Raw genomic sequence first — 24,609 nt, forward strand, 5'->3', positions numbered from 1 at the left:
TTTTTTACGGATCCAGTGGGGTACAAATGTTATGACATTTGTTAAAATAACAAATAATACAGATTTAATAAATAATAAAATGGTGGAAAAAAACATAAAAAATAAACACCAGCGCTCTGTGCGGCAACAGTTTTTATTTCAGACCCTAATTGCTTTTATTTTCCAATTTCTTCTTAGCCACCCAAGAACCAAAGAGAGAGAGGGAGGGAGGGAGGGAGGGAGGGAGGGAGGGAGAAATAAGACATAGCCATAAAATAAGCCATAGCAGGATTTCTATGCATTTGCAAAATATAAGCCGTTCCCCGAAAATAAGCCATACCCCGAAAACAAGCCATAGTGATGCGCCACCTCCCATTAAAACAGCCTAGAGAGGCGTGGCTATGCAGCGTACCGATGCGACGCGGTTAAAATAAGACACCCCCTGAAAATAAGCCATACTGTGTTTTGTTGAGGGGAAAAAAATATAAGACGGTGTCTTATTTTAGGAGAAACACGGGTAAGAATCTGGTGACTTCTGTTTCAGTGTATCTGAAGAAGTGTGCATGCACACGAAAGCTCATACCAAGAACAAACTTAGTTGGTCTCTAAGGTGCTACTGGAAGGATTTTTTTTTTTTTTGTTTAGAGAGAAAGAAAGTTTTGCGCGAAAAAGGAATCCACAGTCCAGCCACAAGAGGGGGGTGGTGGTGAGCTGCCTCCCAGGTACCCAGTTCAGGCACTGATGGGTGGAATCTGCCTGTTCCTCCATCAGTTATCTGGACTCCCTTTCATCATCCCAGCTGCTTTCATCTCCATCCTCCTCTCCAATGCCAACGGACCTTCCTTCATCCTCCCTCTGGCGCTCTGTTTACAGACAGGGGGGAATTTAATATCAACACGTACCCAGATGGGCAAATCGCCTTGGCGGAGGAGGGATTTGTGCTCCCAGGGGAAGCACTTAAGAGGCTCCGTCTAAACAGATCTCGAGGGGAGCTCTTCCACCCCGAGAAGCCGCTCTTCCTTTGACAAATTGCTACGATAAGGGGGTGGCCTTGGTGCAATGGTGCCGCGCCAAAGCCCAGCCATGCAAAATCCTGCAAAGGTGAATGCCAAGCAAGGGGTGGAGGTGGTTGGGGTGGGGGAAAGGGAGAGAAATGTCAAGGTCTTCCTGCAAGGTGGAAAATTCCCAGCTGCAGAGCATCCGATCTGTGCACACCTGTTCTCTGGCTGTTTTGGGTACGATGCAGTTTGAATAGAATATTTGGGGAAACCGTGGAGGGGCAGAGGGAAGCTTGGGGGTTCTGAGAATCCGATTTGTAAAATGATTATGATTCATGTATGATGTCAAATGGTAAAAGTGAAAATGAATAAAAATAAACTTTTAATAAAATAAAAATTAAAGTGGCGTGCCGCAGAGCTCTGTCCTGGGCTTGTTGTTGTTCAACATCTTTATAAATAACTTGGATGAAGGAGTTGAGGGGATGCTCGTCAAATTTGCAGATGACACCCAACGAGGAACGGTAGCCAATGCCACAGAAGGCAAAATCAGAATTCAAAATGACCTTAACAGATTGGTCTCTAAGGTGCTACTAGAAGGATTTTTTTTATTTTTTATTTTGTTTTGACTATGGCAGGCCAACACGGCTACCTACCTGTAGCTATATTGGAGAAGGTAAAAGGTAAAGGTAAAGGGTAAAGGACCCCTGGACAGTTAAGTCCAGTCTAAGGCGACTATGGGGTTGCGGCGCTCATCTCGCTTTCAGGCCGAGGGAGCCGCCGTTTGTCACAGACAGCTTTCTGGGTCATGCGGCCAGCAGGACGAAACTGCTTCTGGCGCAATGGAGCACCATGATGAGTGCCAGAGCGCATGGAAACGCTGTTTACCTTCGCGCCACAGTGGTTCCTATTTATCTACTTGCGCTGGCGTGCTTTTCGAACTGCTAGGTTGGCAGGAGCTGGGACAGAGCAACGGGAGCTCAGCCCGTCGCGGGGATTCGAACCGCCGACCTTCTGATCGGCAAGCCCAAGAGGCTCAGCGGTTTGGACCACAGCGCCTGGGAGGGCAAGCTAACAAAATGGAATTTCAACAGGGACAAAAGCACCCAAGGAGGATGTGATGGGTGGTGCTTGGCGGAGAGTCCTGAGGGCTAGAGAAAAAGTTATGGAGGGTCAGATCCAGCTGAAGTCCCCCAACCCCATTATCTACTCTGCCTGCAAGGTTTCTTTTTGGGGGGGGGGACTGGCTGTCCACCACTGGCAACTTAATACTGGTCCTGGTGACCCTCAGTTCAACCCATCAAAGGAGCCCTTCTGGGCTTACTCTCAGGATGGTCTCAGAGATGCTTGGCCTCCTTTCATAAGGCTGGGAATAATAATAAATATCCACCTTTCGAATTCTGCAGAATTAAGTGCAAACACCTGCCCTGGAAAACCCTGTGCCCTCCTTTTCTTCCTTTAACACTTTTGTGTTGGGAAACATGTCCAGAAAAAATACCCCCCCCCCACGCATGATTGATTTGGTCTGCTGGAGAAATGAAGAAAAAGGAGACTGCCTACAGGTTTCCTTTTCAAGCTATCCAGGCTGCGAGCTGGTTTTGACATTAAAAAAATAAAATAAAGCTCATATGGTTCTGTTTCTTTTTTTAAAAAAATGATGATGGCTTAAGGCACTGTATCGCAGGTATTAGTAAAACCAGCTTAGACCAACTCAGTGGTCTCCAGATGGTCTGGGCTACCATTTATTGTTTATTTGTTTCAAATAAATCTATCTATATATATTAAGATTGTTAGGAGAACATGCCCCCCCCCACGAAACCTCATAAGCAATTACAAGAAGAATAAAACAATGAACTAAAAAATTCTGTATCCAGGGCGGCTGTCTACCAGCTCCATCTGGTACGCAGGCTGAGACCCTACCTGCCCGCGGACTGTCTCGCCAGAGTGGTGCATGCTCTAGTTATCTCTCGCTTGGACTACTGCAATGCGCTCTACATGGGGCTACCTTTGAAGGTGACCCGGAAACTACAACTAATCCAGAATGCGGCAGCTAGACTGGTGACTGGGAGTGGCTGCCGAGACCACGTAACATCGTTCTTGAAAGACCTACATTGGCTCCCAGTACGTTTCCGAGCACAATTCAAAGTGTTGGTGCTGACCTTGAAAGCCCTAAACGGCCTCGGTCCTGTATACCTGAAGGAGCGTCTCCACCCCCATCGTTCAGCCCGGACACTGAGATCCAGCACCGAGGGCCTTCTGGTGGTTCCCTCACTGCGAGAAGCAGAGCTACAGGGAACCAGGCAGAGGGCCTTCTCGGTAGTGGCACCCGCCCTGTGGAACGCCCTCCCATCACAGGTCAAGGAGAACAACAACTACCAGACGTTTAGAAGACATCTGAAGGCAGCCCTGTTTAGGGAGGCTTTTAATGTTTAATAGATTACTGCATTTTAGTGTTCTGTTGGAAGCTGCCCAGAGTGCCTGGGGAAACCCAGCCAGATGGGCGGGATATAAATATATTATTATTATTATTATTATTATTATTATTATTATTATTATTATTCTAAACTCTGAAAGATCACAATAATTAAAATCAAGGATAAGCTAAAAACTAGATTAAAAGACACGTCTACATTCTGCATAAGTACATAAGAAGGTCCCTGCTGGATGCGGCCAATGGCATATCTCGTTCAGCCTCCTGTTCAAAATACTGGAATAAATCATAAAACAGAATCAAGGAATTGAAGAGCTGGAAGGGACCCCAAGGGGTCATCTAGCCCAACCCCCTGCAATGTAGGAATTTGTAGCTGTTCCATACAGGGATCGAACTTGAAACCTTGGCGTTATCAGCACCACGCTCTAACCAACTGAGCTATCCATGCCGGAGAAAAAGAAGTAACCACTTTGAGGTTTGTTTGTCTACAATCCAGCGGTATAACCAAATTCATGAAATGAAAAGCAAACATATGATATAAGCAGTAAAGCTTTGAAATCACCAGAAATCACTGCTTCCTTAAATTTTTAGGTGCCAAGGACTTGCAGTCATGCTTCGTGTCCAGAATCAAGAGTTTCGCCTTGGCAACCTCAGCCCTGTAATCTTCCATCCATCTAAGGCTGGATGAATCCCACCCGTTCTGTGATGGATTTGTCTTAGCTACAGGTAGGTAGCAGTGTTGGTCTGCCATAGTCAAAACACAATAAAATAAAAAATTCCTTCCAGTAGCACCTTAGAGACCAACTAAGTTTGTTCTTGGTATGAGCTTTCGTGTGCATGCACACGAAAGCTCATACCAAGAACAAACTTAGTTGGTCTCTAAGGTGCTGCTACTGGAAGGAATTTTTTATTTTAGTTTTGTCTTAATTCTCATCACCCAAGGCTCACAATTCAGCGCTTCATCCTGCAGAGGGCAGTACGGCGCGCAGAGGTGATGTCGGGCGTTGAAAAAATCCCGAGCCTACCTTTAGAATCATGAGATTTCCACCCACCCGGCTTTTTTCGTTTTCAAGAATGCTTTTAAGTTTCAAAGTCAATAGGTTTCACCTAAGCCTGCCTTATTTAGCTTTGTTCTCACAGCCTGGAAAAGAAAATACATGAAAGCTGACAATGGGTCACGTAATCGTAGGACTTAATGGGCTGGGTTGGCCGGGAGGTTGAAGGAGGAGACCAAAGTCTGAAAATGTTGCATGACAGCATTTCGAACCAGAAGCCCTCGATTCGAATCAATTGCCTATACAGGATTTCTGCAAATCTCCTTGGCCAGATCTCTGCAGAGCTACAGGGTGGGGCTGGGGTCCGTCAGTCTGGAGGTTTGAGCGGTTAAAATTTAACTAAGAGCACTCAGCGAAGAAGAGACATCCACAGCAAGACAGAGGCTTCCTCAATCTGTCCCAGGACCAGCAGACTGATGGGTAGGGGCTTCAGACCAGAGCCTTCCTTTGATAGCAGCCCAGTCTTGAAGAATCTGGAGCCTTTGTATGTAAAACAAACAGGATTACTTTTGTGTCGGACTTGCCTTTGATGGCCTTATCAGGAATAGTTCACATATTTAGGCCTGTCTGTCACAAGACACCCTCGCCAGCGTTTCGGGTGCTCCTACAGAATGTAAGCGCTGGAAGACAACTCGAAGATCTTCCCACAGGAGTCCGCTATCAGCCCCACGAAGCCCAAAATTTGGGATCCTCTCCAAACCTGTGCCACGGTTTTGCAGTTAAAACACTGCCCCCCCCAAACGAAACTCTGCAAAACTTTGGCACAGGTTTGGAGAGGATCCCAAATTTTGGGGTCCGCAGTTAATTTTGCTCCCACAATCTGCAGACGCACTCTGTACATGCTCCACAGCCCTTCGATTCGGAGCACGTCTTTTTTTAAAGAGTTCTGACGAATGTAGAAATAAAAATAAAGAAATAAAGTTTTACGCCGCTAAGATTTATTTTCCAGAAGCTTACAACTGAACGAAAATCCAGTCATCACCCAATTATGGAAAACTTAGCTGAAGAATTAATTGATCGTATGTGTTTTTCTTAAAACAACAACTGGTCTGAAGCCAAATACAGAGTTTTATTTTTAAGAACACAAGAAAGGTAAAGGGCCAGTGGACGGTTAAGTCCAGTCAAAGGCAACTACAGTATGGGGTGCGACGCTCATCTCGCTTTCAGGCTGAGGGAGCCGGCGTTTGTCCACAGACAGTTTTCAGAGTCATGTGGCCAGCATGACTAAACCGCCTCTGGCGCAATGGGACACCGTGACAGAAGCCAGAGTGCACAGAAACGCCGTTTAACTTCCCACCACAAAGGTACCTATTTATCTACTTGCACTGGCGTGCTTTTAAACTGCTAGGGTGGCAGAAGCTGGGACAGAGCAATGGGAGCTCACTCCGTCATGGGGATTCGAACTGCCGACCTTCCGATCGGCAAGCCCAAGGGGCTCAGTGGTTTAGACCACAGCACCATGTCCCCAGAACACAAGAAGAGCCTACTGGATCAGTCCAATGGTCCATCTAGTCCAGCATCCTTTTCCCATAAGGGCCAACCAGAGGCTGAGCTTCTTCATCTGCAAACGGGTGGGCCATTAATGGCCGATTTCACCGTGTTGTTGTGGGGCAGCTAAAGCTGCTCATCTACTTCACACCCTATAGACCAGGGGTTGGCAACCTAAGGCTCATGGGCCACAAGCGGCCCATGGGGTAGTTTAACCAGCCCATGGACCCCCGTCGCCCGCTCAGGGACCCCTGCCGCCTGCTTGGTCGGCTCCCATGCGCTGTGCTAAACCGGCGCGGAGCAGAGAGGAGACCGCCTTCCGTGACGCTGGCCTGCAGCCAATGGGAAGCTGCGCATGCCTCCTCCGTGCTGCAAGGAGCGCCGGAAATAGCGTTTGCGCGTGCGCGCGTGCACACTCCGGCCCACCGCAGTGTCTGCAGGACCGTGAACCGGCCCAAGCCACAAAAACGTTGCCGATCCCTGCTCTAGACTAGGGGTCAGTAAACTTTTTCAGCAGGGGGCTGGTCCACTGTCCCTCAGACCTTGTGGGGGGGCCGGACTATATTTTGAAAAGAAGAACGAATTCCTATGCCCCACAAATCACCCAGAGATGCATTTTAAATAAAAGCACACATTCTACTCGTGTAAAAACACCAGGCAGGCCCCACAAATAATCCAGAGATGCATTTTAAATAAAAGGACCCATTCTACTCATATAAAAACATGCTGATTCCTGGAACGTCGGCAGACCGGATTTAGAAGGCGATTGGGCTGCATCCGGCCCCTGGGCCTCAGTTTGCCTACCCATGCTCTAGACCAGTGATGGCCAAACATGGCCCTCCAGCTGTTTGGGACTACAACTCCCATCATCCCTAGCTAACAGGACCAGTGATCAGGGATGATGGGAATTGTAGTCCCAAAACAGCTGGAGGGCCGAGTTTGGCCACCACTGCTCTAGACCAGGCATGTCCAACAGGTGGATCGTGATCTACCAGTAGATCACTGGACGTCTGCAGTAGATCACTGGTAGATCATTGGCTCCCCCCAAAGAAGCTGAACAACTGTGGCTCCCCTAAAAAAAGCTCAACATTTTACCTCCTCCCTGAAAAAACTCAACAACTTTGGGCCTTCCGCCTTCCTAAACTGAACCCCCCCCCAAAAGGGGGTAGATCACTGCCAGTTTTTAACTCTGTGAGTGGATCTCAGTCTCTTGGGAGTTGGCCACCCCTGCTCTAGACCATCGCAAAGCGGAAGGATCGGCTAAAAGGACGATCTGGCGCTTTCAATCACGCGGAGTTACTCTTTCAAGACACAGCACATATTCTGAGAGCCAGCCCTTTCAAGGCTCAAGGCAAAAGGATCACATCCTGTTGACTTCCTGGGACGGGAGGGAAAAACATTTCCAAGAAAACCATCCCTCCTCCTCCTCTCGCACGGCTTGCCCTTGAACTTTGGCAGCAGCGTTGCTGGAGTGTTTCCTGTGCAGGAAACATGGAAGGAAGAGCAAAATAAGGGGCGTCGTCTTGCCAGAGAGCCTGGGCGGGGCTTGCTGAGAAAGTGGGCGGGGCCGGGAAAGGGAGGCATTGGGTAGCCCCGCCCATTTTGAGCAGCCAGCTTTTCTCATGAAATGCACGGAAGTGGACAGGAGCTCCAAACCGCCCTTGAGTTATAATCCCCAGATTTGCACGGCTGCGTGAGATTAAAGTGTCTTAAGCAAGAATGAGAGAAAGCTTCCTCCGGGAGCATCAGCCTGCTAAGGGCCTAAGTCCCAAGGTGTTTAGAGCTTTGTAAATGAGAGGCATTTAAGCATATGCTCAACTGTCCTACTAAGGTCTATGGGATGCTGGACTAGCTGGGCGAATCCAGCGTGCTATCCTTATGTTAGTCCACAAAGGAAGAAATGAATGAATGCCTGGCTCATGCACTGCACAACTGGTTCACAACTGGTGCAAGGCTGCACCTATATTAACATTAATATTATTATTAATAATAATAATAATAATAAAAACAACAACGGCAACATGCATTTTTTTGCAGCAGCTGACAAGTATCTGCAGGGGTCAGTTCCAAACTCTGCAAACACACTGACCTCCCCGTTAAAACAGCCTGGGTCGGAGTTATCAGAAGGAAATAAAACTTTCGGGCTCAATTGATTGGGCTTTTTATCTAAAATAACAGACATTATAAGATAGGGGGAATGGTTTTCGATAAGGAAGAGAATCAAAGCAGTCTTGAACCCAGATCAGATCGAGGCAGGAGAGAGAGAGAGAGAGAGAGAGAGGAGCGCAGGGCAAGTTCAAACTCCTCCGCCTGCCCGGGCCGATCGATGAAATCCTCGTGGCTCAGGTCATTTGGTTATGTGTGTTGCCAGGGGGTTGGCGGGTGGGAATCCGAACCGCTGCTAAAGTTGGGTGAACTTTGAAACACCAGGGTTTATTCTGCGATTATCATTAACTTGGTAAGCTGGTCCCTATCGATCAAGTCTCAGAATGGAGGTGCCAAAGTTTGAATGAACTGTTTGGAGGAGAGGTGCTGGAGAGAGAGGAGAGAAGGCAAGAGGGAGGGAAGGGACGAAGAAAGATGGCAAAGGATGAGAGCCAGGGGAAGGAGAGATGGACCTCCCTAGAGCTTCCCAAATGAACATTCCGTGGAGAAAGACGACCCTGATTGGCTGATGTCACAGAGAAGCAGGGCAGGCAAAAGGCTGCCATTGGCTGAGCTGCTGATATTGCAGAGGGAAGAAAAACAGGCAAAAGGGATTAGGAAAGGAGGAAGAAGATGAGGAAGACATAAAAGGCAATTGTTGTTTAGTCGTGTCCGACACTTCATGACCCCATGGACCAGAGCACGCCAGGCACTCCTGTCTTCAACAGTTTGGCCAAACTCATGCTAGTCAATTCAAGAACACTGTCCAACCATCTCGTTCTCGGTCACCCCCTTCTCCTTGTGCCCTTCATCGTTCCCAACATCAGGGTCTTTTCCAGGGAGTCTTCTCTTCTCATGAGGTGGCCAAAGTACTGGAGCCTCAACTTCAGGATCTGTCCTTCTAGTGAGCACTCAGGGCTGATTTCATTAAGGATGGATAAGTTTGATCTTTTTGCAGTCCGTGGGACTGTCAAGAGTCTCCTCCAGCACCAGAATTCAAAAGCATCAATTCTTCGGCGATCAGTCTTCTTTATGGTCCAGCTCTCACTCAAAAGGCAGTAGGGTAGTCCAAAAGATGGCATAGGCCAGGGGTGGCCAACTCTCAAGAGACTGTGATCTACTCACAGAGTTAAAAACTGGCAGTTTTGGGGGGTTCAGGTCAAAGTTGTTGAGTTGTTTCAGGGAGGAGGTAAAATGTTGAGCTGTTTTTTTAGGGGAGCCACAGTTGTTCAGCTTCTTTGGGGGGAGCCAATGATCTAGCAGCCTGCTTCTTGGGAGAAAAGCAATGACAAACCTAGACAGCATCTTAAAAAGCAAAGACATCACCTTTCCGACAAAGGTCCATATAGTTAAAGCTATGGTTTTCCCAGTAGTAATGTACAGAAGTGAGAGCTGGACCATCAAGAAGGCTGATCGCCGAAGAATTGATGCTTTTGAATTATGGTGCTGGAGGAGACTCTTGAGAGTCCCATGGACTGCAAGAAGATCAAACCTATCCATTCTCAAGGAAATCGGCCCTGAGTGCTCACTGGAAGGACAGATCCTGAAGTTGAGGCTCCAGTACTTTGGCCACCTCATGTGAAGAGAAAACTCCCTGGAAAAGACCCTGATGTTGGGAAAGATGAAGGGCACAAGGAGAAGGGGACGACAGAGGATGAGATGGTTGGACAGTGTTCTCGAAGCTACTAACATGACTTTGGCCAAACTGCGGGAGGCAGTGAAGGATAGGCGTGCCTGGCGTGCTCTGGTCCATGGGGTCACGAAGAGTCGGACACGACTGAACGACTGAACAACAACAACAATGATCTACCAGACGTCCAGTGATCTACCAGTAGATCACAGTCTACCTATTGGACATGCCTGGCATAGGTCACGGTGTAGGTGGGAGATTTACTCAGCGTTGACCCACTGGAATTAATGAACATGACGTGTGCTAGATCTATTCATAGCAGCATTAATACCTAGTTGCACGCCAGTCAATGAGTTTGCCCAGCAAGATTTCCAGTGATAAGACATAATTCTATGAAATATGCATGAACAACTCTTTCTTTTCCTCTGCCTTCTACTTAATCGACCCATCTTTGCTTTGCTGGCATAATCTAAACAGATAGTGGAACTTAGCTGTTTTTTAAATGCAGAATGCAATTTCCTCCATCTCTGCTGTACTGGAACTTCTGTTTTAATCTAGCACTTTATGCCTCTCTCTGCTCCCTTCTTTCTCGTTCCCATGCCATGCTGTTGTGCAACGTGCCTTCCTTTTTTGCTCCCTTGCTCCACCCTGACCTCAGCCAAACCCAGGATTGTGACATGACACTACCAAAACCCTCCAATGGAGGTTGCGTGACGACAGCCTTACATTTTTATGCATGGGGAAGAAAGGCAGCCTAGCAGATAGCAGGCATTTCCATGCAGCCGTTAGCAATGTATGTAACCATATAGGCCTCTCTGATGTATCATATATCGCAGGGGTCAGCAAACCTTTTCAGCAGGGGACCAGTCCACTGTCCCTCAGACCTTGTGGGGGGGGGCCGACTATATTTTGAAAAAAAAAATATGAACAAGTCCTATGCCCCACAAATAACCCAGAGATGCATTTTAAATAAAAGGACACATTCTACTCATGTAAAAACACCAGGCAGGCCCCACAAATAACCCAGGGATGCATTTTAAATAAAAGGACACATTCTACTCATGTAAAAACACCAGGCAGGCCCCACAAATAACCCAGAGATGCATTTTAAATAAAAGGACACATTCTACTCATGTAAAAACATGCTGATTTCCGGACCGTCCACGGGCCGCATTTAGAAGGCGATTGGGCCACATCCGGCCCCCCGGGCCTTAGTTTGGGGACCCCTGATATATCGTGTATATAACACTATATTTCAAAACAAAATAAAAAATAAAAAAAATTCCTTCCAGTAGCACCTTGGAGACCAACTAATTTTGATACTGGTATGAGCTTTCGTGTGCATGCACACTTCTTCAGATACACTTCTTCAACAGAAACATGTTGAAGAACATGTGTCCAGATCGATGGAAGTCATAGTACCACTCTATTGTGCCTTGGTCAGACCACACTTGGAATACTGTGTCCAATTCTGGGCACCACAATTTAAGAAGGATGTTGACAGGCCGGGACGTGCGCAGAGGAGGGCAACCAAGAGGATCAAGGGTCTGGAAACCAAGCCTTATGAGGAACGGTCAAAGGAGCTGGGTATGTTTAGCGTGGAAAAGAGGAGACTGAGAGGAGATGGGATAGCCATCTTCAAATACCTTGAGGGCTGTCACATGGAAGAGGGAACAATCTTATTTTCTCCTGCTCTGGAGGGTAGGACTGGAACCAATGGCTTCAAGTTGCAAGAAAGGAGATTCTGACTAAACATATAGAAAAAACTTTCTGACAGTAAGAGGTGTTCAACAGTGGAACAGACTCCCATGAGAGGTGGTGGGCTCTCCTTCCTTGGAGATTTTTAAGCAGAGGTTGGAACTGCGAGAAGTGAAGCTACGGGGAACCAGGCAGAGGGCCTTCTCGGTGGTGGCCACCCGCCCTGTGGAACGCCCTCCCACCAGATGCCAAGGAAATAAAAAACTATCTGACTATTACAAGACATCTGAAGGCAGCCCTGTTTAGGGAAGCTTTTAATGTTTGATGAATTATTTTATATTTTATTGGAAGCCGACCAGAGTGGCCGGGGAAACCCTGCCAGATGGGTGGGGTAGTAATATTTTTAAAAGAAAAACAGAAAAAGAGTAGCCCCAGTGAGCAACTTGGATGCTTTAGCTGAGATTAGACTAGCTGACCCTTGAGGTCCCTTCCAACTCTAACTTTTAGCTACTCATATACAACATCCAGGAAGCACCACCAGCGACAGATTCCAGCTGCTCCTCCTCTCCTTGAGAATTAAGGCCTGCTGTGTACCCATTAGCAGTTTACATTTAGGATTCCCACCTCCAGGGAAGCTAAACTCAGAGAAGACTTGGCGCCTGCCTCTTAAATTAGACTGGCACCTTGATCCCAAACATTCACACTAGCTCAACAAACCTCCAGGTCAGGTTTGGTCATCAACACTTGAAGATTGACTGTCCTTATTAGCAAAACCCCTTCCATCTCCTACTGGCAGAAGGCAAAGGGCCATTTAAATGTCAAAAAATGCAAGAGAAAGAGAGCAATTACTGCTCCTTGGCTGCAGAGAAGGTCTCTGCGTACAAAAAAAGGAGCACAGATATCCTGCAAAATGATGAGAGCAATCCCGCTTCCCAAGGAACTCTAGGAACTGTTGTGCTCTGTCTCCTAACAAGGCTCGGTGCCTTTTAAAAACTACAGTTCCCGGGATTCTATTTGGGGAAACTGTGACTTGTTAAAAGTGGGGGGAAATCCAAAAAAAATAACAATCCTTCCAGTAGCACCTTAGAGACCAACTAAGTTTGTTGTTGGTATGAGATTTTGCGTGCATGCACACTTCTTCAGATATTGAAAGATGTTAAAAGTGGTGTGTGATACAATGTAAACCAGGGTAGAATCATAGAGTTGGAAGAGACTCCAATGGCCATCCAGTCCAACCCCCTGCCAAGCAGGAAACACCATCAAAGCATTCCTGACAGATGGCTGTCAAGCCTCCGCTTAAAGACCTCCAAAGAAGGAGACTCCACCACACTCCTTGGCAGCAAATTCCACTGTCGGACAGCTCTTACTGTCAGGAAGTTCTTCCTAATGTTTAGGTGGAATCTTCTTTCTTGTAGTTTGAATCCATTGCCCCGTGTCCACTTCTCTGGAGCAGCAGAGTCCTCTATATGACATCCTTTTATATATTTGAACATGGCTATCATATCACCCCTTAACCTTCTCTTCTCCAGGCTAAACATACCCAGCTCCCTAAGCCGTTCCTCATAAGGCATCGTTTCCAGGCCTTGGACCATTTTGGTTGCCCTCCTCTGGACACGTTCTCCAGCTTGTTTTTTAGCGGAACTCTTTGCCATGCAACAAACCAGATCCTGGTGCAAAAAAGAACACTGACTCCACAGAGTGGCTTAACTATCAATCCCTTTTCCCAGGGAACTCTGGGAATCGTAGTTCTTTTGATCTTTCAAATTGGGAGACTGGGGGAAGGGGATGAGACGAGGCTCCCAGGTGAGAGCTGGGCAAGTTCACTCTTCTGTATGTGGAAAAAAGACACGAAGAGCTTGATATTATTTCTCTCTCTCTCTCTCTCTCTCTCTCTCTCTCTCTCTCTCTCTCTGTGTGTCTCTCTCTCTCTCTCTCTTTCCGAGCACAATTCAAAGTGTTGGTGCTGACCTCTAAGGCGGTAAATTGCTTCGGTCCAGTATACCTGAAGGAGCGTCTCCACCCCCATTGTTCTGCCCGGACACTGAGGTCCAATGCTGAGGGCCTTCTGGCAGTTCCCTCACTACGAGAAGCCAAGTTACGGGGAACCAGGCACAGGGCCTTCTTGGTAGTGGCAGCTGCCCTGTGGAACGCCCTCCCACCAGATGTCAAAGAGAAAAACAACTACCTGACTTTTAGAAGACATCTGAAGGCAGTTCTGTTTAGGGAGGCTTTTAATGTTTAATAGATTACTGCATTTTAGTGTTCTGTTGGAAGCCGCCCAGAGTGGCTGGGGAAACCCAGCCAGATGTGTTGGGTATAAATAATAATAATAATAATACGGTAATAATAATAATAATAATAATAATAATAATAATAATAATAATTCTCTTTATTTCTTTCCTTTATCTTTTTTTCTCTTTCTCTTTCTTTCCTTTTTCTCTTTTCCAGTTTCTTTCCTATTTTCTTTTTTTTTTAAGATTAGTTTGGCTCTTATTGCATTTTAAGTGGAAAACTTTCAATTCAAAAACGATTTTAAAAATAGGTAAATAAAAAGGAATCGTAGCTCTCCAAGGGGAACAGCGGATCTCTTAGCGTAAGGTTACCAGACGTCCCCATTTTCCGGGGACAGTCCCCGGATTTACAAATCAGTCCCCACACAAAATCCATTAAAGTTGAAAAGTGTCCCCGGATTCATTGGGGGGAAAAAATCTGATAACCTTATCTTAGCGACTCGTGGCACCCTTGACAAACTACATTTCCCATGATTCTTTGAGGGAAGCCATGGCTGTTTAAAGCTGCTTTATAAACACAGATAGGGTCTCTCGGTTCACAGTGTGAGAGAAGGGATTTAGAAGAAGAAAACGAACCATTTTTATAATTCCGTTTCCACCATATCCATGGGAGAAGAGTAGTGTTTACTGACTTCTGTGAGCATGCCCCCTCCTTCCATGAGCAGAAGTTCGTTCATTCATTCATAGAATCGTAGAGTTGGAAAGGACCCTGAGGGTCATCTAGTCCAACCCTCTGCGATGCAGGAATCTCCGCTAAAACATCCATAACAGATGGGCTATCTAACCTTACTTAAAAACCTCCAAGGGAGGAGAAAGGTCCATTCCACCTGGTGGAGGTGAAATGGACCCCTTGATACAGGTGAAACTCAAAAAATTAGAATATCGTGGAAAAGTCCATTTATGTAAGCAATTGTTTTCATTAGCTGATGGAGTTTAATATATGAGAGAGACTCATGACATGCAAAGCAAGATATGTCAAGCCTTTGCTTGTTATAATTGTGATGATTATGGCACACAGCTGATGAAAACCCCAAAGTTGAGATTGTTAATTTGGGGTTCTCATCATCTGTATGCCATAATCATCACAATTATAACAAATAAAGGCTTGACATATCTCGCTTTGCATGTCATGAGTCTATCTCATATATTAGTTTCACCTTTTAAGTTGAATTACTGAAAGAAATGAACCTTTCCACGATATTCTAATTTTTCGTGTTTCACCTGTAGATGATATCTCCTATGTTAGGAATTGATGCTTTTGAATTATGGCGCTGGAGGAGACTCTTGAGAGTCCCATGGACTGCCAGAAGATCAAACCTATCCATTCTTAAAGAAATCAGCCCTGAGTGCTCACTAGAAGGACAGATCCTGAAGTTGAGGCTCCAGTACTTTGGCCACCTCATGAGAAGAGAAGACTCCCTGGAGAAGACCCTGATGCTGGGAAAGATGGAGGGCACAAGGAGAAGGGGACGACAGAGGATGAGATGGTTGGACAGTGTTCTCGAAGCAACTGGTATGAGTTTGGCCAAACTGCGGGAGGCAGTGGAGGATAGGGGTGCCTGGCGTGCTTTGGTCCATGGGGTCACGAAGAAGAAGAAGAAGAAGAAGAAGAAGAAGAAGAAGAAGAAGAAGAAGAAGAAGAAGAAGAGTTTGGATTTGATATCCCGCTTTTCACTACCCGAAGGAGTCTCCAAGCGGCTAACATTCTCCTTTCCCTTCCTCCCCCACAACAAACACTCTGTGAGGTGAGTGGGGCTGAGAGACTTCAGAGAAGTGTCACTAGCCCAAGGTTACTCAGCAGCTGCATGTGGAGGAGTGGAGACACGAACCCGGTTCCCCAGATTACGAGTTTACCACTCTTAACCACTACACCACACTGGCACGGACACGGCTGAACGACTGAACAACAACAACAACAACAATGTTAGGCATTGAAAACCCAGCTATGAGGTTCCACCTATTAGCATGCAAGAAATTTTAGGAATATAGGGTCAGACCAAAGGCCTACTCCATGACTCACAGTGATCGACCAGATGTCTTATGCTGCGGTTATTTGACTTTTTAAATAGGAAGTTAGGCAGGGGCGCTGTAGAGATTGCCACAGGAAAAGGCATTCCTCTTGCTCAGTTGCCTTAGGAGGTTTTTTTTTTTAAAAAAAGCACACAAGCAGGGTAGATGGGAAAAAAGTTCTCTCCATATGTTCCCTGTCATTTGATTCCCTAAAATCACTCCAGGGTTCTTTTTGCACCTTTGCTTCCCCACAGCTGCTCTGTATTCTCCCTTAATGACCACCTTCCAACTTTTCGGCATGTTCCTTCCAACACCTTGAGAGTCAGCCTTAGGGCTGAGAATTGCAGCGATGCTTGAAAGCACCTTCAAGGCCATGAATTGTTCTTTTTTCTTTCCTGGAGTAACAGTCATAGAATCACAGAAATGTAGAGTTGCAAAGGGCCCCGAGGGTCATCTAGTCCAACCCCCTGCAATGCAGGAAGCTTCCGCTCAACGTGGGATTTGAACCCTTGACCCTGAGATTAAAAGTCTTGTGTTCCGCTGACTGAGCCACTCTGAGCACATATACACACTTCTGAACATGCAATGCCTATTTGCAGCTGAAATATCCTGGTTGAATGATGATGGCGATGATAATTTACAATCACACATTTCCACCAGGCCAGAACTCAAAAGTAACTTACAACACAGAAAGCTAAAAACATAAAAAGAGAATTGGTTCGCAAGTAATTAAAAGTACTTTAAAAATCTATTAAAATGCCACATGATAAAAAACAGCACAGCACTCTTTGTGCCAGTTGGTGACGCATTATTCCAGGGATCCCTCCATGTCCAGGAGATTAGGTTTAAGTCTTTGTTTGGAAGGGAAGCCCTGATGACATTTAAAAGAACAGATTCTCCCTGGAGAATATTTAAGAATTATTTAGGATTATATAGCACGAATCATTCCATACTAGCAGAACTTGAATGATATTTGTAAATAAAACCAGATACTAAATATTGTTGTTTTTTTAATTAGTCAGAAATTATATTAAAGCTTATTAAACTGTGCGAGGAAAAAGAACAACAGTATAAACAGTGTAATGAGAATGAATGGAAGGTTGACACCCAGACATTTTAATTAAGTGTTAATCAAGAAGATAATGTTTCTTTTTGTATATAGTTTTTCTCTTATATTTCTTTCTTTCTTGCATTCTTATTTTCTTCTACTTTTCATATTTTGTTTTCTTTTTGATTTGTTATTGAAATGTACATGTATATTCTTGTATATGTCTGCATTTTTTCCAATTAATAAAAGTAAAATTTTATAATAATAATAATAATAAGAAGAAGAAGAAGAAGAAGAAGAAGAGATTCTCCAACACTGGCGGGGGGCAGTATGGTGCAGTGGTTAAAGACAAGAAAGTATGACGACTTTATTGAATGGCATTGGTTGCCTTGATGATTCCCCCCCCCTTTATTTATGTGCTTCTGTATTTGATATTATTGTGATTCCTACGTCTGTTGTTTTTAATCCTACTGTGATTATCGCGAGCTGCTCTGAGCTCAAGAGGGACTGAAGCATTAAAATCAAATCCAAATTATTGTATTTTAAATATTTTGTTGGAAGCCACCCAGAGTGGCTGGGGAAACCCAGCCAGATGGGCGGGGTATAAATAATAATTTATAATTATTGCTACTATTATATTATAAAGAAAGAAAGCCCAGTTTCACCGTTGGGCAGAGTGTGTCGCCCCTGCTCAAGAATGTACAATTGGAACAATTCCATTGGGCTTATCCCTGCCTCCCCTTCCTCTGTCACCTCCATTTTTTTCATATTTTGGATTGCAGGTTCCTTGGGGCGGAGACCTGATTTCCCTCCTATTCTCAGCAAAATGCTATGCACGCTGATGCTGTATTGACAACAAGGGCCAGCTTACAAAAATGCATGAATGTGTGTACTAATGCACTTTTAAGAAGGGAAACCACCCCCCCAAAAAAGCAAAATCGGGACAAAATAGGAGCACTGAAATGGATTAGAAGCTATTTGAGATCGCCCTCCAACTGTATTATTCAGTTTATCAATGTACCTGCAACGAGGACCACCACAGAAATTTGGGTTGAATGGGAGATTCAAAAGTGTCCTTGCAAATATAAGACCTTGAAAAGGTTTATGGACTCACATCATAGGAGCTTTAAAAGCCTCCAACATTATTATTTTTTGCAATCTGTTAAGAGTGGTCTCCTTTCATTCTCACCCCGTCTGTGTATTTCAAACGTATCTCTGGCAGTGGCATATTAAAAAGTGCTGGCGATTGCAACATGAACAGGACTTCCATTGTTGTTATCTGCGGAGCTCAACCCTCTTCTAGAATAAACTGTTTCCAGCCAAGGAAAGCTCAGAGGTTTCCTCGACTGAAAAAGAACGCTCAGGCTGATCCCTTGCTCCCCTCCCCCCCGAAGCACAGAGAAGCACGGAGAGCGCAAGGAATGGATGCAGAACAATGAGGACTAGTGTGGGACTGTGTGTGTTGCAGCGAGTTTCACATTTCTTTCAGAGGTACAATGACATGCAGGGGCGGAGCAAGAGGGGCGGGACGCCCCGGGTACCGCCCTGGGGGGGTGACACTCGGGGCGGTGCCCTGACGCCCCCGATCGGCGCTGCTAGCGCATGGCAACTTTTAAGGTTGCAGCGCGTGAACAGCAGCACAGCGTCTGTGCTGCTGTTCGTGCGCTACAGCCTTAAAATTTGCCCCGCCGCCACAGGGTCGGAAGGGGTGCCGGCCGCTCGCGCCCGCCATCTTGGGTGAACTGTGCACCTGGGCGGCAAAGCAGCCCGCTACGCCCCTGATGACATGCTCCCTGCATGCCTTTTCATTAATTCATTTTAAAAATTTGCTGGTAGCTTTCCCTGTAACCCAAAGCAACTTAGAACCAAACCAAACAAAACAAAACTCAGAACTTACTGCCCTACTCGGGCGGTTCATAAAAAAAACTTTTTTAAAAAAATGCTTGCTCCAAAGGTCTTGCCTTACTATACTAGGGATTATATAGCTATATATGAAATTTCACGCATATCGGTTAATATCTTGACCCTCCTCCACCAAAACAGCTGTTTACTTGGCTGTTTTCCCATGTCATGAAGGCTGAAATTTCAGTTCAGTGGAGCACTTGCTGTTCCCAACCCTAACCCTGGGGAAAGCCATCTAATTAGACTTCAATTTGATTTTGAGATGTTTTTAAGGAGGCAATTTAATTATTGTTTGATTTTATACCAATGTTATGTATCTGATGTTAGCCACCCTGACCCTGACTTCGGCCGGGGAGGGCGGGATATAAAAAAAAGTTTTATTATTATTATTACTTGTTATTATTCCTTTGTAAGAAAATATGAAATAACATTTTTGCAGGGGGGGATCAATGGGGGGGCGACAATAAATTTCCCGAACCGGGTACCACCTGACCTTCCTACACCTGGGGGGTGTTTGTGTATATGACAATTTCTTTTCTTTTTTTTTTGCCCTGGGTACCAATTTACCTTGCTAAGCCCCTGCTATAAGAAGTGCAAATTGCTAGCAACTGCAGGCTTAAAGACTCTTCAAGTTCAAAGCTTAAGTATCTCTGCAGCCTCTCATTTAAGAAGGGGAAAAAACCCAACTCCTGCCTTGCTTAAGTCCCTACTAAGGAGAGCAGCCAAATCCAATTGCAAGCAACACCTCCTGCCTGCCAGTCAGAGGTTCCTGGAGTTGCTATTTGAATGATGTATAATTACAGAAGAAAGGGAGCAGCCAGGTTTCCCCGGGGAAGGCGGGGGGGGGGGGTCCTATTCTCCTTCTCAGCCGGCCCAAGCAAACATTTGCATGTTCCTTTTACAACTCTGCCGGCTCTTTTTCCAACACAAGCCAATAAATTGTCCTTGTCACATCAACAAAAGGCCATGATTGAACGGCAGTGTGTTTGTGTTGCATATTTGGGTGTGCTTGGAAGGGCTGACCTCTCAGGCCTTGCAGCAAAGTACAAAGTCACAGGCGTTACCTGCGCATCGAAGGCCAGGACCAGGAACAAACAGCTGCATCCCAGCAGAAAATCGGCAGGGAGCCTGAAATTTAGGAGGCGGCGACGTCCCGGGGATTGCGCCTAAATCCAGAATCGCATATAGTCGAAACACATTGGGTGCAATGGTTTGTGGGGCTGCCAAAGTCTTTTTCCCACCCCAGACGACAGCTCCCTTTTATTTTTACAGTTTGCCCAGCGCGTAAAGCTGAATGCACACGAGTTAAATGCATGCAGTGAGAGATTTCACTTTCTTGGGTTCCATGATCACTGCAGATGGTGACAGCAGTCACGAAATTAGAAGACGCCTGCTTCTTGGGAGGAAAGCAATGACAAACCTAGACAGCATCTTAAAAAGCAAAGACATCACCTTGCCAACAAAGGTCTGTATAGTTAAAGCTATGGTTTTCCCAGTAGTAATGTACGGAAGTGAGAGCTGGACCATCAAGAAGGCTGATCGCCGAAGAATTGATGCTTTTGAATTATGGTGCTGGAGGAGACTCTTGAGAGTCCCATGGATGGCAAGAAGATCAAACCTATCCATTCTCAAGGAAATCGGCCCTGAGTGCTCACTAGAAGGACAGATCCTGAAGTTGAGGCTCCAGTACTTTGGCCACCTCATGAGAAGAGAAGACTCCCTGGAAAAGACCCTGATGTTGGGAAAGATGGAGGGCACAAGGAGAAGGGGACGACAAAGGATGAGATGGTTGGACAGTATTCTCGAAGCTACTAACATGAGTTTGGCCAAACTGCGGGAGGCAGTGAAGGATAGGCGTGCCTGGTGTGCTCTGGTCCATGGGGTCACGAAGAGTCGGACACGACTGAACGACTGAACAACAACATAAATGCATGCAAGTTGTGGGTTTAATGCATACCTGTCAACCTTCCCCTTTTTTTGCGGGAAATTCCCCTATCAATACTATGCTATAGACCAGTGTTTTTCAACCTTTTTTGGGCAAAGGCACACTTGTTTCATGAAAAAAATCACGAGGCACACCACCATTAGAAAATGTTAAAAAAATTAACTCTGTGCCTATATTGACTATATATAAAGTAATTTTTCAATTTTTCCCACGGCACACCAGGCAACATCTCGCGGCACACTAGTGTGCCACGGAACAGTGGTTGAAAAACACTGCTATAGACCAGGGGTGGCCAACTTCCAAGACAAAATCGAAAATTCTTTCTAGTAGCACCTTAGAGACCAACTGAGTTTGTTCCTGGTATGAGCTTTCGTGTGCATGCACACTTCTTCAGATACACTGAAACAGAAGTCTTCCAAGAGACAGTGATCTACTCACAGAGTTAAAAACTGGCAGTGATCTACCCCCTTTTGGGGGGTTCAGGTCAAAGTTGATTAGCTTTTTTAGGGAGGAGAAAACCACGTTTTTTAGGGATCCAGGGCAAAAATGTTGAGCTTTTTTTGGGGGAGCCAAACTTGTTGAGCTTCTTGGGGGGCAGTGATCTACCATAGACATCCAGTGATCTACCAGTAGATCACGATCTACCTGTTGGACGTGCCTGCTATAGACTATAATACTGATAGGGGAATTTCCCACAAAAAAGGGAAGGTTGACAGCTGTGGTTTAATGTATACAGTGGAACCTTGGTTCTCGAACAGCTTAGCTGACGAACAAATCGGCTCCTGGACGCCGAAAACCCAGAAGTAAGTGTTCCGGTTTGCGAACGTTTTTCGGAAGCCGAACGTCCGACGCGGCTTCCGCTTCAGTGCAGGAAGCTCCTGCAGCCAATTGGAAGCCGCGTTGACTTCAGGAACGGATTAAGTTGCAGAACCAAGGTGCCGCTGTATACACTTGCATCTGTAACAGCGAAACTGGATGCCTTCGGCTGCTCCAGGTGCAGCAGAGCATGTCTCTCCCACATCAGTCTCTGCAGTCGCAGCAAGTGCTATAACTCGCCAGTGTGGTGTAGTGGTTAAGAGTGGTAGACTTGTAATCTGGTGAACCGGGTTCGCGTCTCCGCTCCTCCACATGCAGCTGCTGAGTGACCTTGGGCTAGTCACACTTCTTTGAAGTCTCTCAGCCCCACTCGCCTCACAGAGTGTTTGTTGTGGGGGAGGAAGGGAAAGGAGAATGTGAGCCGCTTTGAGACTCCTTCGGGTAGTGATAAAGCAGGATATCAAATCCAAACTCTTCTTATTCTTCTTCCAATAGTTTGACTTCACCCCCAAAGGCACACTCACTCCTGCACGGTCTCCCAAGACCAGGGGTCGGGAAGGTTTACTTCGCCTGGGCCGGTTCACTCCAGCGGAGATCCCTCTGTGGGCCGGATTGCGCACACGCATGAGTGCATGTGTGCCCGCGATTTCCAGTGTCTGCGTCTGTGCAGCTGCAATTTCTGGCGTCTGCACAGATGCGATTTCCGGCGTCTGTGCATGCACAGACATGATTTCTGATGCCGCGGAAGAGAGTCCCCGCACTGCGCCAGTTTAGCACAGTGCGCAGGGACTCGCTGAGCGGGCGGCTTGGTTCGGGGGCAGCTCGGGGGCCGGTTAAACGACCCCCGTGCACCGCTTGTGGCCCATGGGCCTTAGGTTGCCTACCCCTGCTCAAGACAGACGGATGCCAACCACGTAGGAAGCTATCTTATAGCAAGCTAGTCCATTGGTCCATCAAGTCCAGTAGTGTCTACACTGACTGGCAGCAACCTTCAAGCATTTCAGGCAATGGCCTCTCCCCGTTCTACCTGGAGATGCCCGCAGGATTGAACCTGAGACCTTCTGCATGCAAAGCGGATGCTTAGTCACTAAACCATGGCCATTCCCTAGATCGATTGCATTTATATCACACCTCCCCCTGAGGAGCTCAATGGGACATACATGTTTCTCCCCCCCCTCCCATTTTATTTTCACAACAACCCAGTGAGGTGGGTTAGGCGGAAAGTTCATGATAGGACCATGGTCACCCCAAATATCCAAGTGGATATTTGAACCTCCGTCTTCTGTGTCTTCCTCCAACACTCTAAACAGTAGAAATCATAGAATCATAGAGTTGGAAGAGTCCACAAGGGCCATCCAGTCCAACCCCCTGCCAAGCAGGAAACACCATCAAAGCATTCCTGACAGATGGCTGCCAAGCCTCTGAGTATCCTATGAAGTCCAACCACTTTGAATTCAACCCCCATCCAGTGCCGGATTTACATATAAGCTATAGACAAGCTTTTTAAAAAGCAGAGACATCACCTTGCCGACAAAGGTCCATATAGTTAAAGCTATGGTTTTCCCAGTAGTGATGTATGGAAGTGAAAGCTGGACCATCAAGAAGGCTGATCGCCACTGGGGATTAAAAAAATAAAGACACTCAGGGTCATCGTGCCTCCGACACGGGACTGGGAACATAGCCATTGTGGCTAGCATCCATGGGCAGCCTTATCCTCCAAGATAAAGGACTGACCACACTCAACTGCTGCACCAGCCTGTCTAAATGATTAGGAACATAAGGAGAGATTGCTGGTGGGTTCAAACACAAGAGCCCTCTCCCCGTCCCGGGGTTTCCAGCAACTGGTATTCGGAAGTATCTCTTTGAGGCAGAGCATAGTAATCATTAAAACCTCTCCTTCGTGAATTTGCCTAACCCTCTTTTAAAGGCACTCAAATTGGTAGCCATTGGTGGTGCCTCCAGTGGGAGGGAATTCCACAGTTTAACTACACCACTGTGTGAAGAAGTGCTTTCTTTTGCCTGTCCAGCTTCATCGTATGCCCTCTTGTCCTAGTGCAGGGGTCAGCAACCTTTTTCAGCCGTGGGCCAGTCCACCATCCCTGAGACCATGTGGTGGGCCGGACACATTCTGCTCATGTAAAAACACCAGACAGGCCCCACAAAAAACCAGAGATGCATTTTAAATAAAAAAGACACATTGTACTCATATAAAAACACGCTGATTCCCAGACTGTCTGTGAGCCGGATTGAGAAGATGATTGGGCCGCATCCGGCCCACGGGCCTTAGGTTGCCTACCCCTGTTCTAGTGTTACGGGAGAGGGACAAATACTTTCCTCTGTCCACTTCCTTCGTGCCACGCATGACTTAGAAACTTCTGTCATCGTGTCACTTCCGAATCACCTTTTCTCCAAATGGAAATGGTCCCATTCGGCATCAAGGCTCTCCACCAGATCCTCTCCGTTCTCTTGAAATCTTAAATCTGGGGATATATCTCCTTCCTTGGAGGTTGGGTGTCCATCTGTCCTGGATGCTTTAGCTGAGATTCCTACATTGCCGGGGGTTGGACTAGAGGACCTTTGGGGGTCCCTTCCCACTTTCCGGTTCTATGATTCTATGATATCATCTGAGAGAGGGACTGTGGCGGTTCGCTCAACCTGCACAGGTCCCCCAGACATTTAACGGTCCGTTGATACCTGTGCTCACCACTTTATTAATTAACCGCTGCCACCAACCAGTCTGTCTGGTATTTACTTCACTCAGTTCAGTCAAGGAGAATATTGGAACAAAACTGTTTTATTTGAAGTTTAGTACATAAGCATGTGGTTTCTGAATAAACAGCACTGTCTTGGTTGTGTTCTTGTTAACAACAGTGCCCAACGATTTCTCCCACCCCTGTTCCTACTCCTTCCCTTGCCACCCTTCTTCCAACCTCTCAATCCCCACAACAAACCCCCTTGCCAAAGACAAAAGACAAGCCTCAAAAGACTAAAGACAAGACGGAAAAACAAAGAACTCCCTTCCTTCCCCGGGAGGGGTTTATATAGCCCACATAACTCCGCCCCCTAAAGGTTCTTACTGGTTATTCCTTTTAACTCCTTCTGTGCCAATCCTAAGTTTGGGGTGATCGCCACAGGGACCTCCTTCATTGTGTCACCCCACTAATGCAATGTCCCCT

General features: G+C 46.4%; 1 protein-coding gene across 1 annotated transcript in view; it reads right to left on the reverse strand.

Annotated features, from left to right (window-relative positions):
* GATA4 (GATA binding protein 4) overlaps positions 1-24,609 on the reverse strand; it is a 49,476-nt gene that overhangs the window by 16,321 nt on the left and 8,546 nt on the right. Inside the window, exon 3 of the mRNA XM_033145482.1 lies at positions 19,737-19,800. Coding sequence (XP_033001373.1) covers positions 19,737-19,800 — 64 coding nt within the window. The remainder of the gene's footprint in view (positions 1-19,736; positions 19,801-24,609) is intronic.

This window comes from Lacerta agilis, chromosome 3 (genome assembly GCF_009819535.1).
Source record: "Lacerta agilis isolate rLacAgi1 chromosome 3, rLacAgi1.pri, whole genome shotgun sequence".
Classification (NCBI taxonomy): Eukaryota; Metazoa; Chordata; class Lepidosauria; order Squamata; family Lacertidae; genus Lacerta; species Lacerta agilis.